This window comes from Gasterosteus aculeatus, chromosome 20, assembly GCF_964276395.1.
Source record: "Gasterosteus aculeatus chromosome 20, fGasAcu3.hap1.1, whole genome shotgun sequence".
NCBI classification, from domain to species: domain Eukaryota; kingdom Metazoa; phylum Chordata; class Actinopteri; order Perciformes; family Gasterosteidae; genus Gasterosteus; species Gasterosteus aculeatus.
In genome coordinates this window covers 6,410,910-6,428,968 of record NC_135707.1, presented here as the reverse complement: position 1 = coordinate 6,428,968, position 18,059 = coordinate 6,410,910, and the positions used below count along the sequence as shown (strand labels likewise).

The 18,059-nt window shown below is 45.6% G+C and overlaps 1 protein-coding gene across 6 annotated transcripts; it reads left to right on the top strand.

Moving 5' to 3' along the window:
- The first annotated feature begins 363 nt into the window (after nucleotides 1-363).
- mag (myelin associated glycoprotein) lies at nucleotides 364-17,771 on the top strand. Of its 6 annotated transcripts, none has more exons than XM_078094744.1 (12): nucleotides 364-465; nucleotides 9,419-9,511; nucleotides 10,344-10,419; nucleotides 10,511-10,879; nucleotides 10,975-11,271; nucleotides 11,425-11,682; nucleotides 11,917-12,177; nucleotides 12,645-12,953; nucleotides 13,233-13,332; nucleotides 13,947-14,043; nucleotides 14,297-14,350; nucleotides 14,631-14,925. In XM_078094744.1, the coding sequence occupies exons 3-12, from the start codon at nucleotides 10,374-10,376 to the stop codon at nucleotides 14,787-14,789; spliced, it is 1,950 nt and encodes a 649-aa protein (XP_077950870.1). In that variant the 5' UTR covers nucleotides 364-465; nucleotides 9,419-9,511; nucleotides 10,344-10,373; the 3' UTR covers nucleotides 14,790-14,925. The 6 variants fall into 6 exon arrangements, with proteins under 6 accessions (XP_077950870.1, XP_040021290.1, XP_040021291.1 ...); XM_040165356.2 differs by lacking the exon at nucleotides 364-465 and adding an exon at nucleotides 4,560-4,701; XM_078094745.1 differs by lacking the exon at nucleotides 364-465 and adding an exon at nucleotides 7,986-8,170.
- Nucleotides 17,772-18,059: the final 288 nt, after the last annotated feature.

Here is an 18,059-nt window from a genome sequence, read left to right as displayed (position 1 = left end):
GAATTATATTGCTTTTAACACCATCATTTTTATATTCGGTAATTATTAATAATTAGCAAAGCAGGAAAGTATCTGCTACAGTAACCACATATTACAAAAATACATTTAGAATCTGATAAAAGGTCAATTAACATATTTACAAACTTAAGTTTCTTCTCTTATCACCCGGAAGTGGGAATTACCTGTGACTGTTTTCCAGCTCACCTCACGTGTCCATTTTCAGGTGATATGTGATACCAGATGTTGTTGATGTCCTCGTCTTTCCAGATCGTAATAATGTGTGAATCTAAAAGCTTTAAGCCCCCCCCCCCCCCCCCCCCCCCCCCCGACCCCCACCGACTACCCCCCCGTGTTTAATCACAGGTTCTGTATGCCAAAGACCCAATCTGCAGAGAGCGAGAGAGAGAGAAAGAGAGAAACAGACTCCTCTCTGAGCGCCTCACTGGCTTCAGATCAGCTGATAAGGTAAGAGCTCTGCTGCTCTCTCATCATTAAATCGTTCATTATATTATTTTAAATGCGTAAATCTTCAACATGTTGCATTTTGTTTGAACTCTAAGCCAAAAGTCTTTTATCTGTCTTTTCTCTTCTGCGTTATATTAATTCACTAAAGGGGCAGATATGTCACAGCTGTGTGGTGCACATGTGGGGTTAAATTCCTAGCTCCTTCACATCATTTTATTTTTGTACAATATCTACATCGTTGAATAGATTTCAGCTCAAAAGTATACAGAGGAAATAAGACGTTCATCTGACGCTACTTCATACTATGATCTAAATGAATAACATGACAAATGATCACCTGATTATCCTGTTTCATATCGTATGTCTCCACAGCTTGTGTAATAGTGGAAGCAATGTCAATCTGCTGGCTTCAGATGTTTGTGTGTCATTGTAGTTAAAACTGAGAACTTAAGACTCACGGTGACACATTTGGAGACGAGTGCTGCAAAAATGACTCAGAACAATTTCTATAATATAATGAAGTAAAAGGAATCGGGTTTGAGTATCAACCACCCCGCGACTCCCAAATGGCAGTTGGCGCGCAATATGGGAACAAGTAGGACACGTTTGGGATTAGTTGCACCTTTGGGAGTAAAACAGCAGCGTGGTGACGATATCAAATCTGTGGTCAATAATCCCTCGTTGTTGTTGTACACAGTAGCCACTAATCTAAAAAGCCAATACAATTAATTTAATTCTGGTAAGTAAAGACATGTCAAGTTTAATGTTGTCCGTTGAAATGCCCACAGTTAAATGTTAATATTGAGTGTGGAATTTAAATTTTGGACCTTTATGTTCTATTGAAAACCCAAATTGTCTTCCAAACCAGAGCAATGTTCAAGCCTGCTGCTCGTCATTTGTTGTCCATCTATTTCTCCATGGAAACCTCAACTCGAGTGTTTGCTTGGTGCAGAAATGCTCGTCCAGTGGAGCCGTAGAAGTACAGAATGCATCATTTCCAAAGGCAGGTCTCCAGTGCTGCCCAGTGGAGTGGACAGGGGGACAATGGACCCATTATCAGTGCGTTGTTCTGTCACCAGTCTCTGTCCAGCACAATCCCAGCAACCCCCCCCCCCCCCCCCCCCCTTCCACTTGCCTCCATGTCTACATAGTACCGTGAAAGCATGTGTATGTTTACACCATGCAGATCCTACCGTGTGTTTTACGCTACACACACACACACACACACACACACACACACACACACACACACACACACACACACACACACACACACACCATCAATGTCATCTGGAAAAAAACAATGCATTTCTCAACAATGCATTTTGGAGGTATTTATTTAGGGTTTTAAAAGGAGAGCACACCCACTCTGCTGCCCGGTTAGCCACAAGCTTTGGAGCGTTTACTGGTTGTCTCCCACATCACTATTGCTGTTACTAGTGATAGTGACTATCTTCTAAACCGGATCCATTTGGTGTCGCCTCGTGCGAGGAAACGTTAGCAACAGCTAGCAATGGCTAAACACGTTCTCTCTTCCTAATGATGTTCTGTGATCGTCTTGACGGTATTCAAAATATATACATTTCAATCTAAAGTTTTTTTTCTTTTTTGCATGTTTGAATGTAAAAGTAAGAAGCTTCGAATGCTAACCTCCTAGAATAATGTTTTAATTGGAATCCAGCTGGACCGGTGTTTGAGATGCTTCGGCACCAGGGCCGATTGCGGTGCCCCTTTGAATGAACACCACCTGCTTTATGCAGAGATCTGCTTCTGAGTCACATGACCTGGCGTCACCTATCGGATGACTCAACTTGTCAAAACTAAAAGAGGTTTGCATCTCCCCTTTAACTTTCAAACCCAACTGTCGTGACCTTACTTTTCAGGATCCAATCAAGTTGCACCAGATAGAAGTTTGATTATATAATTACAACAATTAAACGATTAAATATGTTGATAATACAATTAGTATTATCAACATATTTAATCAGGCTTGATCACTGAGTTCATTAATGTTTGAGATATCGACGCATATTGTTTTTAAAGGATTTATTAGTTTACTAGTTAAAAAGCGTTAGATAAATAGATAAAGCACTTATCAATACAAAGTGTTTCAAATAACTCAAATTAAAAATATGAAACGTTGAGTGAACAAAAAAAAAAAACAGGACATGGAATAAGACTTTCTGATATAAACTTGTTTTTCGAAAAGAGCTAAGAACTTGTCTGGCCTTGTTTCCTCTGGCAGAGGACTCGGGGAGAGACAGAAGACCACTGCCTGTGAGAAGATCTCACATTACCTTGGATCCATAAAGAAAAAGGTCTAAAACAAGCTAAGAACTTGTCTGGCCTTGTTTCCTCTGGCAGAGGACTCAGGGAGAGACAGAAGACCACTGCCTGTGAGAAGATCTCACATTACCTTGGATCCATAAAGAAAAAGGTCTAAAACAAATAAAGGATATCTCATAAAATCCACAGTGAAACAAGCAGGAGGACCATGTGAAGAAGGTATTATCGTGCAACCCTTTCCCAGATCGGGACCCGTATGGGACCCATCGTCCCTCCATGAAGCCACAAGAGCTCCAAACCGCAACAGAAAGGTCCAATAAGAGGCCGGAGAAAAGGGGATTGTTTTGATTAAAAGACAATTATCTGTGCGCATGGACTTCCCAGTGTTGTGCGGTGTCAGGCTCCAGCTGAGCTGCTCCGTCCCAGAAGGCCTCGGGAGACAATGGCCACTGTGTCCACAGGGTGGGGGGGTTGTTTCATGACTCGGTCACAGCACCATGCAACTGTGTGAATACTGTTAATGCCACGTATGGGCTTAGTAGTGGGACGGTTACCCCGAAGTTGATGTTCAATCACCTGAAAACGACTAAACAACAATGGGGTGAAGACGTAAATCGGCCTTTAAATTAGTCTCCAGGTGGAACTCATCAAGTTCAAATAATTCGCTGGGCTTTATCCTGGAGCCCAGCGAATGTAGTTATTAGTTAGTATTAGTCGAGACCGGGACGTGAACAGTAATGCAGCGCAGTTATTGTAATTATGTGTTTTCAACCATTCAGTTCGTCATGTAACTTTTATGAAGCATTTCTGGGTAGAGAGCTGAAATGCTATAAAGGTGCCTGCAACTGGCCTATATTGTGAGATATCAGTAGGCGTACATCAAAGAATTATTTTAGTGATCAGAAAACAGACATTTTGACAAAATGCTAGCTGCGCGAGCTAACAACGTTATGATGTATTATAACAATGTAATAGTGAGTGCCGGCTCTCCTCTTTTTCCTGCTGATGCCTCACGTTTTATTGCCTGTTTCCTCTGATTAGGAGCTTATTGAAACATGGTCATAGATTCTTCACGGCATCCCGTCCCTCGGCAGCTTTTAGCTAGCAGAATAGCTAGCAGCCATTGGTCGACTATCGTTTTTTACATCATGTTAGTTATTTTTCTTGTCAAACTTATTAATGCTATGTAATGCGTTTTGGATTTTTAAATCAAGCTACAGTAGTAATTGCAGTTTGAGGTTTTAAAAATCAAAACATTAACTTTCTGTGAGTTGATTTTTTCCTTTGAGTGAAATCGTTGGAAACCTTTTGCTGCCCAGAAGGTGGGAAGGCACTCGATTTATCTTGAACCGTTACGTCGCGCTCAATGTGATGGTTCTTCAGATTCTCTCGACTCTTAAGTTTCTTTAGGAGTAACAGATTAGACTCAAAGGCGTCCTCAATGCTTCCCCTCATAATGGCGCCCGTCATCAGCCTCTCTAAAACTCACTTCCTGTCTTTTGTTACAAAAACCTCGGAACAAAAAAGTGTCCATATGTCTGAAATGACCAAATATGCTCAGTTCCATCCAGCGTCCAGCGACTGTCCATGTGGGATAGAAAGGCCTCAGAGCTCAAAGCCTCTCCCTTATCTGCTGGGGCGGGCGTAACAGTGTGGCCCTTTGTGGCCCCCCCGTGTATTTATGAATGGCCGAGCCTTAGGGCGAAGCCTCAGAACAATGCCGCTACACTGAAGGACTGGTTTTCCTACGGGGGGGTGGTGATGATGGTGATGGTGATGATGATGATGATGGAGGAGGAGGTGTTGGTGGCGGGTTGACTCCCCACCGTTGGGGCTTGGTACAGAGAGTGGCGAGAGGTCTGGCTGGCGAGGGGGCTTTGCGCGTGAGACTCAGAGGGAAGGCTGCTGGAGCTACTGGAGGTCGTAGGTCGCCCACGCTCACCTACACAGGTGAGCAGCTCTGATTCGTTACTCTGCATGATGCTTTCCGGAGCTTTTGGAACGTGAAGCAAAAATAATGGGGGGGGTGGGTGGGGGTTAACGAGCGTTGGGAAATAATGAGTGATAACTTCCATCCATCATCGTCTATCTGTGTACTATTTGTTTATTTTTGTTGTTGAGGGTCAAACGCCGGCAATCAGGGGGAGTGTTGCCTTGTTTGTGTGACTCTTCATAGACGTGCTGATAAATGAGGGAAAAGATCCAGAGTTGGATGAGTGACGACGTGTGTGTGTGTGTGTGTGTGTGTGTTTGCGTGTTTTTGTGAATGTGTGCATAACAAAATATGTTTGGTGTGCGTGCCTAAAAAGCCCGGCCAATCCTAATTGGTCCGTTTCGGTTGCCGGTGTCATTAGCGATGAGTCGTTGCTGTGATCTTAGCACAACCACACATGTGACGCTGGAGCCACTGATGACGCATCCAACCAACAAGCATTATTATGAAATATGGTTCAAGGTATGTTTTACCCCATTTGCAGATTGAAGGTTCACAGAGAAAACAAATGATGCAGATTCAGAAAGGGAAAGTGTTTTTATGAAAATCACAGTGATGGTGGAGTCATTTTAATTCTCGATTATGGCCTAATTGTCCTAACTGTCCCAACCCCTTCAGTCAGACTGAATCATCATGTCACTTGCGACAATGTTGTCCTTTTAACTACAGCTTTAAGTTTAAGCCAATATTTCATATAAAACAACATTCAGTTTCTGTCAGATTTGGGAAATTTTTTCTTGTTGTCCCACTCTGAGAGTGGAGATGGGAGGCTGAACAGGTGACGGTTCTGTTTGTTGAGAGCGGAAGGGAGGGCGCTCTCACGAGAGAGGAGGCCTGTGGCTCACCATCTGCCCGCCGGGGCCGGGAATGCCAGGTGAAAAAAGGCATTCTGATACGAGCGGCCAAACCAACAGAGAATTAAAGGGAAAGCAAACAAATAAATGTAGACTCAGAGCCACATGCACGGGCCAATAAATACCAAGAAAGGTAATCTTCCAGGTGGTTTATGACACCTGCTCCCTCGTTTCAATAAGATAACAACCACCTACTTTGTGGGCATAGAAAATATAAATACTTAACGCATCGAGTACTTCAAAGCATCTACTGTAAGAGGCAACGGTTTTATTGCATCTGATGAGCTGAAGTGTGGATCTTTTCCTCCTGCCGGCGCCCTGCGCGGTGCCTTCGGCAACAGACCGTGTGACTGAACGTTGGCACGTCTCCGTGGTTGTGTTTGAAGCGAGTGTGCGCTGTTCTCAGGGCGGCGTGTGTGGGAGGGGGAGCGGTCATGTTTTAAGACCATCTGCTCCTCTGAGTATTTTAGTGTGTGTGTGGGGGGGGGGCTTAGCTTGCGGTGGACCAACGCGCGTCACGGGCAAACAGCAGAACGCAAGCTGTGAGCGGGCCTGTTCCGGAGAAAAAAATTCCTCCACTTTCACACAATGGGCAGTGTTCTGCATACAAGGTTCCCATTCTCCCCCACCACACCCGCCCCGTGTCCAAGAGCCCGAGCAAAACTCCTGTACACGGGCCACGGACGACATTCACAATGAAAATGTTCTTCTTGGCACAGGCGATTGTTTGTGCGAGCCCTTTGGTTGGCGTGAGACATCTCAATAATGGAAGATGACTCATAAAAGGTGTCGTGGCCTGATTGAGCGGAGCCGCTTTTTCTCCCCGCATCGCGTTGCTCTTTAGACATTGGAAAAAGGCAGAAAATGTTGACCACATGGCTTCTTTCTCATTGACGGAGACAAACGTGACATAAGTGTGTTCGTCTGGACCCTCACTCGGCCGCACGCTTCATGTGCACACAATGCCTACGGTCCCAGAAGGACAATAGAGCAGGCTGAGCTTCCACTCAGCGGAGGAAGGTCACATATCTGCACACCCCACGCTGCGTAGTGTGTTTGCTCGCCTCGCGCTGCGTGTGTGTGTGTGCGTGGGCGGTGTGGCACGCTGCGTATTCGTTTGATCGAGGCTCCCGAGCGTCGCGGCAGCGCTCTCCCCGTCAGCTCTTGTTGACGGCGGGATTCCCTCGAGGTCATCGGCCGCTCGGGCCATGCCGTCATCTGGCCGCAGGCCTGGAGGGCTTTGGGCCGCAGTGACTCACCCTAACATGAGAGTGGCAAAGAAAAGTTGCCTTTGTCACTTTTGTCATGTAAACTAGGTGGACATCGGAGTGAATCCACGCTTGTGCATCCCTGCCCACAGACATTCCTCCGCAGGGGAAATATTAATACGGCTTGAAAGATCAATGATGCCCTGAAGCTTTCTCTAGAATTCAAATGGTCTTGCGTTGGATGTGTGTGATTGAGGCTCTTTAAGACGCTGATGTCTGACAAACCCTAATCAAAGTAGTGTAGATCTGTAATCCACATAACCGCGTTGCAGCCTTTCAACAACATTGACATTAGACATCAAAGCGTTGATCTCAGAGGGACGGATGAGGGAGACGGTGGAACCAAGGGAGGAATGCAGAGTGGGCCAAAGTTCGGCTCCAGAAATGCCCGAACGCATATTCATAGCCGCCCACGACAACCCCCCCCCCCCCCCGCACCCCCCCCCCACCCCCTCTTTCCCCATCTGACGTGGAGGATTCGGAGCAAAGACGAGCGACTCAGGAGAACAGACACAGCGGGGCGGATGGGGGGGGGCAAGAAGTTGAGCAGGAGCCTGGTGCTGAGGCGAGTGGTTTGTGTGCGCACGTATGCTGTGTGCTCAGTGCCAGCCGTTTGCCCATCCCATCAATGAGGCCGTTGTTGTTGTGGTTGGGGGCGAGCGGCGGCCTGGCGGCTCGGCCACTCCGCTCCCGGTGACACTCGCCTGTCTCTTGGCCTTTTGTTGCCGTGCGGGTGGTGGAGCCACATTGGAGTTACGGCGGAACAGTTGCGTCACTCTAGTGAGACGTCTCAAAGTGGTGATGATCAATTATTTATTTCACGTGGTAAGATTTGAACGTAGAGAGTCAGTCATCTGCTTAATAAAGCCATCAGTAGATGGTGGAGACCAAAACAGAGCTAAAATAAGGGGTCAAAAAGCTTACAAATGGATTATGTTACTTTGGATTTCACTGCATCAACTTAGAAATTAATGCTAAATATTCTTCTTAAAAACTAAAAGAAGAGTGGCAATTTTCCAAGGAAAATCCCAGTGAAAACATTCTGTGCATTTGTGACTGGATGGTGGACGGTGAGCAGCAGGACAAATCCAACATAAAATAACAGCGTTTTTCACTCCCCTCCAACCGACGAGGCTAATATTGGCTCTGGATTCTCCGGGGGAAGTTGGGATGTGTTAATCGAGAAGCTCTCGTACACAATCCACTTCGACCCGCCATCTGCACACCCCGGCTGCCGCAGCAAGAGGCGGAATTATCGGCTTCTACTTCTGCATCTAGTTGTTCCACACTCAACAGTCCTCCTGGTAAATACATTTATTGACAGAGCATTTAAAGAATCATTTCTGTTGGAGAGAGTGATGACGTGAATAGAGTATTTTCATCAAGTGAGAATACTCATGAGTCAGAGGGACCACATTGTTTATTTTATAATAGGTAGTTTAAACGTGGCATCATGTTGGTTTTCCATTTGATTGGAACTCAATAAGCATTGATATGTTTTAGGGCTCATTGGGTTCAATAATTCGTCCTTGAATCCCACCGTTCGCTGTGTGATCAAAGTCATTGTACTGTAATAAAGTACATGTTGTTAGTGTTTGTGGTCTTCATGTTCTTAAATTAGCCAATCAAGATAGAAATTAGACACAGAAGTAAAAAGAAACCAAAAAGAAACAAGGGCAAAAAAGCTGAACCCAGAACTATTATGTGCATACAAGTGGTAAAGTGCATAAACAAATGAATATAAAAAGTCTAGAAGTAAAGAACGTCCTCTTTACTGGCCTGAACCAACTATCTGTTGCTGGAATCCAGGCAGTACAGAACTCCGCTGCCACTGATACCCGGCATGTTTCAGAATAGATTAACATACATTTTAAATTTCTCCCCAAGCCATTAAAAAACCTCTGCATGCTGCACATACTTTGAAATCCGCTAGAGGAGATCTTTTGTCGGGTCCAGAGGCCCGAGAGCAACTACAGGGCCGTGGAGCTCTGGAGTTCGGGTGGACAGTCTCTCTTAAATATTATTTTCCATTCGTGCTTATGTACTACGCTGTGCCTTTAAGTTCCAATATCTTCTCTTCTATCTCATGTTTCTCCTCATGTAATATGGAAAAAATATTCATTGATTGTCTGTTTGCTAAGCTGATGATTTATGAATGTGTTATTTTGCTGCCTTTTGTGAAGCACTTACAAATCTTAAAAAGTGCTCTATAAATAAAGTTCATTATTATTATTATCATAATTTTCCCTAAATGATTTATGTGCTTCTGCCGGGGAAAATTTTAGATAAATACAGTGCAAAAAAAAAAGTCACCCCCTCGACACCCCCGTAGTCAGTCCTGGTGATCCATGACAGCTGGGTTGGCACAGTGTGTGTCATTCATCGGGCTGACGTGTGCCGGCCGGGAGGAGTGACTCCATCGAGGGGGGGCGAGGCAGGTGTCACTTACCACAGCTCCGTGGGGGGGGGGGGGGGGGGCTGTGGGTGATGTCATAGAGTGATGATGACGCCGATGGCACTTTTCTTTCTTGTTTCTTTCGTGGTTCTTGCAGAGAAGAGGCCTGTGGAGCTGTCTGGGTGTGAGTGAGCGCCCTCTACTGGAGTCCTGCAGAGCTGCCGTCTGTTTTCATCATCAGCATTTCAAGGTAAAAAAAAAAAAAAAAATCACTTCTTCTTCAAATCAAAAACATTTCTTCCACCTACGTTCCTTTTATTTAAAAGAAAAGCTGTTTTCTTTAAAGTCTTCACGCAGTCTCCTTAACCCGGTGGACCAAACCAGAATTTTCTTTCACATTCAAGTTTTTCTATAGCTGAAATAAAATGTGAATAGCTGGAGTTAGAGCTCTTTGTAAACATTTGAATAGTTAAGTTACATAAACTCCTACTGAAAGAGCAAATTGACAAAAATTACCACAGACATTTTAATTCACAAACCAACTAAACATAAGCAGCTGCGGATACTGCAATATATCTAAAAAAAAATTCACATGTTTTATAATGGAACGGGTGTCTCTTGTGTTCTTTTGGTAATTTTGTATTGAAATATTCGATATTTGTGTCAGATAATCCAGGTATTTGGGCAGGTGGTCCACATGCCGTTCGGTTTTTAACACAATACAGGATAGAAAAGAAAATCTATATACTATTGTTTTGTTGATTTTAATTAAGTAGGTGGATCAAATTGCAAAAACTGACTCACTCTAATTTTGGTGGGGTTCACAAACAAAACAGCTCAGCCAAACTCTTCAAATCCACACTCAAATGTTTTTCTTCACGTTTTCAAAAGTCCTTTAAAAAATGTTTATTCTGAAAGCTTCTTGGTGTATATCTGGTAGCATGGAACATTTTGTATATATGAGTCACGCAGCAGCACCAATGCTGTAAACAACACATTTCAGTTTTTCCTCTTCTTCTTCTTTTCTCTCTCTCGATGATGATGATGATGCGCTGTGACTGACAGGACCTTTTGTGTTCCAGAAGTCTATGGTCCAACGCTGAGCAGAGACCATGTGGTGTTTAGAGCTTCTCTTTCCACTGCTGTTAATCATCAACGGTAAAAAAAAAGAAAAGAAATCCACATCTCTAACTCCCACCTGCCTCGGTGCACGCAGCGACCTCACACATGTTCTGCGGTCCCCTCGCAGATGGCAGCTGCCAGTGGAACGTCTGGGTTCCTCGGGACATCTCGGCCATGACGAACTCCTGCGTGGTCATCCCGTGCACCTTCATGTACCCGTCCGGCATCAGGCCGTACCGCGGCACCCACGGCATCTGGTACTTCGGCCAGCCGTACCCTCAGCTCTTCCCCCCCGTCGTCTTCAAGACGCGCACGGACGTGGTGCACGAGAGCTACAAGGGCCGCACCAAGCTGCTGGGCGACCTGCTGCAGAGGAACTGCACTCTGCTCATCAACAACATCGGCGCGGAGCACTCGGGGAGATACTACTTCCGCGCCGACCTCGGTGGAGCCAACATGTACACGTACCCGGACTTCTCTGAGCTCAAAGTCCTGGGTGAGGAACTGACCGGAGTGGAATATGCAAAAAGCCCAGAATGATAACGTCATAATTTTTGAGGGTTCCTTACACAGTTATTTTCTGACCCCCAGACCAACCCAACATCGACGTCCCGGAGGAGATCGTCAGCGACGAGAGTCTGGAGCTGACGTGCTACGCTCCAGACAACTGCCCCGACATGACCCCAGAGATCCAGTGGATGTACACCGACTACCTGCCCGACCCGGAGTTCAGCTCCGACTACCTGGAGGAGAGCAACACGGCGGTCCTCTCCAACACCCTCTCCTTCACGCCCAGACCCATGCACAACGGGCAGCTCCTGGGCTGCAGGGTCTTCTACCCCAACACCACGTTGGTCTACGAGAGGCTCATCTCTCTCGACATCAAGTGTAGGTTCATTCCATTGTTGAGAGACTTTGAAGTTTGTCAAACTCAAAGCTCTCCTTTTTAGTGTTTTTACATTATGCAAGCGTATGGCGTGTCTTAGCAGGAATGCCCCCCCCCCCCCAGTGTTGCACTAACTTACTCATCGTCCGTCCCAGACGCTCCACGCTCGGTGTGGGTCAACGTGTCCTCGGAGGTGATGGAGGGCAGCTCTGTGACGCTGCACTGCGAGGTGGACAGTAACCCTCCGTCCAGGATCTCCTGGATGTTCGCGGAGCAGGAGCTGCTGTGGGACACGGCGCCCAACGTCTCCCTCTCCCTGGACGACGTGACGCCCGCGCAGGAGGGAATCTACACCTGCATCGGGGACAACGGCTACGGGGTCATGAACACTTCCCTGTACCTGGCTGTCAAGTGTGAGTCTCTGCGTCTTACTTCCATGATATTAATGTGTAGTGGGGAAGGAGGAAATGATATATAATGAGTTGGATGGTGCCACTGGCTTTAATCTTGTATTTATATATAACAGGAAGGAATTGTCAAGTGAAAACGTTTTGAGTAGCAAAAACGTACCATATGTCGGCATATGTCAGTTTACAGCTTGCATCTGGGCAAAGGACAGGAGCTCTATCTATCTATTTTTTTTACAGACCCTCCCCGCGAGCCCGTGGTGAACGACTCCATGACGGTGCAGGAGGGATCCTCGCTGACTCTGCACTGCAGCACCCAGGGGAGCCCTGCCCCAACGCTCACCTGGCTCAAGGACGGCGAGCTGGTCGGCACCATCACCGCCGACGAGCTGTCGGTGCTGCAGGTGGTGGAGATCACGCCGCAGGGGGACGGGCAGTACCGCTGCCTGGCCGAGAACGAGCACGGGAGAGCCAGCAGCTCCTTCAACATCACCGTTGAGTGTGAGTGTTAAGAACTAAGCAGAGGGGGTAACGATCCGTAGCAGGTGACCTCATTTCGGATGGCATAGGGCCTCAGGGTGGAAGCGCTTCCTCAGCCTGGTGGAGCTGGTATTTTTTTCCTCGTCTCCACAGAGATAAAAAAGGCAGTCATCGATCACAGGGATCGTCAATGGTATATAGTCATATTCTCTCAGGGCCTGGTATAAACATCTCTGAGGTAGGAGAGGCAGAGCTAACAACGTGTTGCTTGGGATCGCGGTCTGTCCCAGGAATTGGTCAGGAAACACTCAGGGGAGCTGGAGTAGAAATTCCTCAGCATTGTGGTGGGTCGTTCCTTTAGTGCTTCTTCCCCGAGTCAACTATCAGGCCCACCACAGCTGTGTTCTTCATGAAGAACACTCGTACTCGTATGTTTTCAGCTTCATTGATGTTATCGTAGCTCTTATCCCTGCCGCCTGGTTTGACAGACGCCCCGGTGCTTCTGGAGGAGTCAAAGTGCACCGTGGTCAGGGAGGGCGTCCAGTGCGTGTGCATGGCCATGGGAAACCCAGAGCCCACCATCGAGTTCTACCTGCCCGACCTGAACGTCACCATTAACGAAACGGACGGCCGGTACAACTTCTACACGCACACGGACGGCCACACCTCCACGGGCATGATCAAGCTGCGGGAGAAAGGCGAGCGCGTGGACAACGGGGGCCCCGCCGTCAACGTCCACTGCAGCATCTTCAACACGTACGGGAGGGAGAGCGTGCTCCTGGAGCTGCAGCAGGAGAGTGAGTCCGGGACGAACCTAATTTTTCCTTTCTTTCCTGCACCTCTTCTTCACTAATAGCATTCAGAATATCTAAACCAATAGTAAATTAATCGTTTTAACAAGTATTGTCCTTTTAGCTAAAAGCTGATAAATGTTAATTCATTGTGATCCATTTTCAATGTTCAATCGTTTAATGTTGCTGCTGGGGGGTTAGTCTGAAACCTGCTGAAAATGTGGATTTTTAAAATAAGAAAAAATATTGTGCAGTTTCCGCCATTTTTAAACTTTTTGTTTTCAGAAAAGTACATGATGGCGGTTATAGTCGGCACCATCGGAGGGGTGGCGGTCATAGCCTTCATCATCGCAGCGGTGAGATACGTCGGCCACAACAACAAAAAGTGAGTATGAACGACCAACTAATGTCGAAGTAGTCATTTACCTCACTAAATATTTTCGGAAATCCAAGGAAACACTTAAGCCTAGTCATCCATTCTAAAACCCATGGACGCACATTGAATACGAGTGAATGTCGGATTCATGTGGACGTGAGAAACATTTCTCCGGAGCCATTTAGCAGTTTCTTTGCCCAGACGAGTTTCCTATTGGAATCCTTGACGATCCACATTGGCTGCCCTGTGAAGTGGGTTAGCAGGCTGGACTAACCTTATATTTTGCAGGCCAGATTCCCTGCTCTGACACTGCTTCTGTATCCTTGACCCGCTAAGCTAAATAAAACCCAGGTGGCCCTCTTAACCAAGTTGTTTTTCATTTTTGCCTTGAGGCATATTTGGACCCGGAAATTCGCACGCTTTCTCTAAACAAATCGCCCTGGAACTGGGTGTGAGCTCAGCGACTAAACCCATAAAATAACCACGTCACTCACAACCACATTTGGCCTCCAGCATCACCTCAGAGAGCTTGTAGTTTTACAATGGATGCCCAGGCTTGGCGTGTCGCCCTGCATTAGTGGCAGTCGAGGCCGAGTCTGATCGTGTGACTCCGTCCCCCCCAGAGAGAATGGCAACCCTAGGCAGGACGTGGTCCTGGAGAACCCAGCTTTGTACTACAGCGCAGTCAAGAAGGACAAACAAAATCTGAGGAAGAAAGTGGTGAGACATGCTGATGTCAATGATCGTGATTTATGATGGAGGGTGGGTTGGTGACCATCCTCAGATTCTGTGTAATGCAACAGCTTGTAAACTCTGAGACCCCGTTTTGACCTCTGAAAATGAGGCGATGGAAGGAGTCTTTCCCACTAGCACTCCAGTAGCTCCCACCATGACCCTTCCAGACACTGTTTTCTCTTGCTTTCATCGCTTCTCTGCGTTTTCTGTCTTTTTCTCTCCCCTAACTCTTGCACAGCTTAAGACAGAGCTGTTGGGCTCAAAGTTTAACTCCATTCTAGAGGAGACTACGGTAAGGTTCCTAAACAAACCCCCATTAAAAGACACAAGCCTCAGCGACAGATGCATGCCCTCGCATATCAGCTTCTGTGTTCTGTACACTGCTGTTTGTTTCCCCCCACGATCTGCCTTCCGCATGGCCGCCTCATCGCTAACCTAAATCGCCCCGGCTAACAAGAAACATCTCAGTCTCCCTTTCCGTTGTTGACCAGTAACCAATAACCTCTTTTCTCTACGTCGTCCGCGCGGCTTGCCAGTGATGTGTGCCGCTGATTGGTGCTTCTGCCCCGCAGGGAGAAGACGGGGATTATCAACCTGTGGGCTCTATGGCAGGACTGGAGAGGCAAGAGCTGAACTACGCTGCTCTGGAGTTCATCGGGGCTCGGCCCAGGGACGGGGCCTCGGGGAGGGGGGACGACGGCGGCAACTACTCGGAAATCAAAGCCAAATGAATAGCAATCCTTCCCTGATCCCTCGGCTACGCGAGATACAGTGGCAGCCCCAGCAGATGTTTTGCCTCCTTTACCCCCCCCCCCACCCCCTCACACACACTGTAAACCCCCCCCAACCTCCACTGGATTCATCCCATCAGATTGGTCACATATAATGTACCACTCTGATGCCACTACTCCCCTTACCTGCTGCGCGCCTCCTCCTTTGGGCGCCCCTTCACACGCCATCATTTTCTGGAAAACTGGTACTTTTTTTGGGGGGGGGGGGTCAGGGAGTGACCCATGGGACGACTTCAAAGAACTAAAATGTCTGGCCTCTATTGCAGTATATGGGCTCTAAAACATGCAGCGCTAACCAGCGAGCGTGCTTTCTGTTGCTTTCCACATGTTCTGCCAAGTGATCAAACAACAGAAAAGTGGGCGCGCACATCTGTCTCGCTAATTGCTCTCCAATCCGTCTCTGTCACTGTGTCTGCTGCCGGTCGAAGCATCAGGGCAAGGAGGACCTGCGCCTTTTGTTTTCTTATATTCGCGTGTATCAGCAGAGAGAAAATCTCGCTTATCGCTCTGCTTTTGGTTAATTGCATTCCAGATGGAAACTCATCCAAGCATCCTGTCGCCACATAAACTTTTCTCTTTTTTTTTTTAAGGCGGCTCATGATAAATGAAAAAGTGTCACCATAATTTTTAAGTTGATATAGTGCAAAAATGCCACGGCCTTTTCAAAATACTTATCCCGTTGTCTAAGGAATTTATTGCGATTTTGGGGGGAATTTTCCTGTACTGTTGCAAATGCAAAATGTCCATCTTCAGTCATCTTCCACCATTTGTCCTTTAAAAGAAACACAGACCTGAAAGCACAAAGTATATCTCCTTTTGACAATGTGTGTGTGTGTGTATAAGTGCGTGTGTTTGTGTTCAAGAAGCGACACTGATCACTGATCCTCATGGAACAACAACGGCGCGTACTAAAGGTCTAACTTGATAATGATGGTGTCAATAATATATATTAATAAGTTGTATATTGATATAGAATGAATGCCAGTATGTACAGTAAATACCCTGCATGACTTGTGCCTGCCGGCACACATATGTATATTAAATTATGGATAATAGTGTAAGCTTGTCACATCAAACAAAGGGTTTTGACTCTTAATGAGTTTAGTGAATGGTAACAACCTCTAACTAGTTGCATTTACACAAAGACAGAGAACTTCTTATTTACTGGAATTGCGGTTGATCGGAAGTTCGTCAGCTCCTTTTTCTAGGAAACCCTCAATAATGCCCGTCCATTGAATTACGTGACTCTGTAGAGACACTAAAGATACTTGACTTGACCTGCATAGTATGGCTCAAGTCTCAAAGGAACTGAATGCTACATTACCCACAATGCAACCAATGCCACCCTTTTTGTTATTCCGATACATGCTGTATTTAAAACTCCATGCACTTAGTTTACAAACCTGTATTTATTCAGACTATACAAAGCTCATCCAGTGTGGCATTATACATTTTACAAACACCCGACCTTTATGCCAGTGAGTCAGTGGAGTGAGTAAAGTCTCAAGCCTCCAACGTGATTCTTCCACCCACCTTGCATCACTTCTTCAAAGGTCCCTTCAAACGTAACTGTTTCCCTGCTGAAAATTAACCAACCGAACCTCTGCATCCGTAGCTGACTAACACGGTCCGGCGTTTTGAATAAGACAACAGGTAATGATTGATTGGTATTTTTAGTGATTTGCAGTGAAAATATACTGTAAGTATGGCTATAGTGTTACTCTCCACCTGCTGCAGTTTGTTGAACATCCAGTCTGCAACTAGTCCGCTGATTTCAGAGTTGATGTCATGCTGTATGCTTATGGGTTATAGGCTCGAGTTGGAAGTCAGTTTTAACAAGAGATGTGCAACGAGCTCTTCTTGGACATTGGAAGTATTTGATATAGTATTTGATACACATGCTCCGACTGGTTTTATTAATCTATGTCATGTGTGCACTCTCACGCTCAAATGATGGATTAAGTTAATTGAAGCAGCAGCGCGTCTCTGTGAGCCGTTTCCAATTCGATTTTTACAATCAGCTCGAGTACAAAACACAGCAGACAGCACTGTGGGAAGCCCGTAAACTGCTAGACGGTTCATAGGCAATAATGAAAATAGGAGTATTTCAATTTAATCTGCTCATATGAACCCAAATAAATAGCTCTGCCAAACAAATATGTAACATTATAAACCCACAATGCTGTGTCATGGGAAGCATCGCTCTTTCTTTTTGTTGTCACATAACAGTTACTTTTGTAACAGGCAAAAGTTTCCCATTCTTAAAAATATTGACATAAAATGTTTGGAGGGATTGACTTTGTCTTGTTATGTTCTGAGTATTAAAATGGAGCGTCTCTAGTGCAGACAAAGCTGAGCATGTGATGCAGAGCGCTCAGTACCTGAGGTTCTGAATGTCATTTGAACACTTAAATCAGCAGAAACTTTTTTTCTCCATGTAAACAAAGCTGTTATGACTCACATATAGCATCACCATGACAATGTGCTGTTGACTTAATGATGAAAATGCTGCCCAGACTTCTTAAACTGCCTGTATGCTCAAAATCAATAACCAGTTCCTTTCTTTGAAAGCCTCATGGAGGGAGGGGGGCGCGGGGTGGGGGAGGAGGGGGGTATATATTTTATTTAATTTCTTTATGTAGATATGTGTTACCTAATCTTTTGTCGAAGTGTGTTGTGAAGGAAATGTGTCCGTCTTATACCTGGTAATTGTAATGATCGATGTGAAGATATTTTTTTTAAATATGCAATATGATTGACACAATAATTCACATCAGGGTTTTGGGATGTTTACTTAATGACAAACGTTTTTCTGCAATGATGTCTGTTTGCTCTTTTATTTTAAACAAGTCTTTCACGCCTCAAGCAAATTCATCTGTCTTCAGTTCCATGCAAACATAAATAAAATGAAAACAACAGCAACTGGAGGAAGTCTGTTTTCACCTTGATTAATGTTTGATTTGTGTACTATAGGGCCAGAGCCCCGACATATTCATTACTTTACATTTTTTTACCTATGTTTTGACCTTTTTTAGATCATATTTTTGACCAAATGTATATTGATATTTTTTAATGAGGATTATTATAATTATCATAATTTTTTACATTTTTTTCCATCACATTTTTGACCGAAAACATTAAGACTTTATTTCCACGACAATTATAGTAGTATTTAGAAAAAAATGTCATGTCATTTTTTGACATATTACC

Excerpts from the sequence above, each read along its gene's own strand:
- mag (XM_078094744.1), top strand. The coding sequence starts at position 10,374 with ATGTGGTGTTTAGAGCTTCTCTTTCCACTGCTGTTAATCATCAACG. Across the intron at positions 11,683-11,916 it reads CCTGTACCTGGCTGTCAAGT|ACCCTCCCCGCGAGCCCGTG; the intron begins GTGAGTCTCTGC and ends TTTTTTTTACAG. Across the intron at positions 14,351-14,630 it reads CCATTCTAGAGGAGACTACG|GGAGAAGACGGGGATTATCA; the intron begins GTAAGGTTCCTA and ends TCTGCCCCGCAG.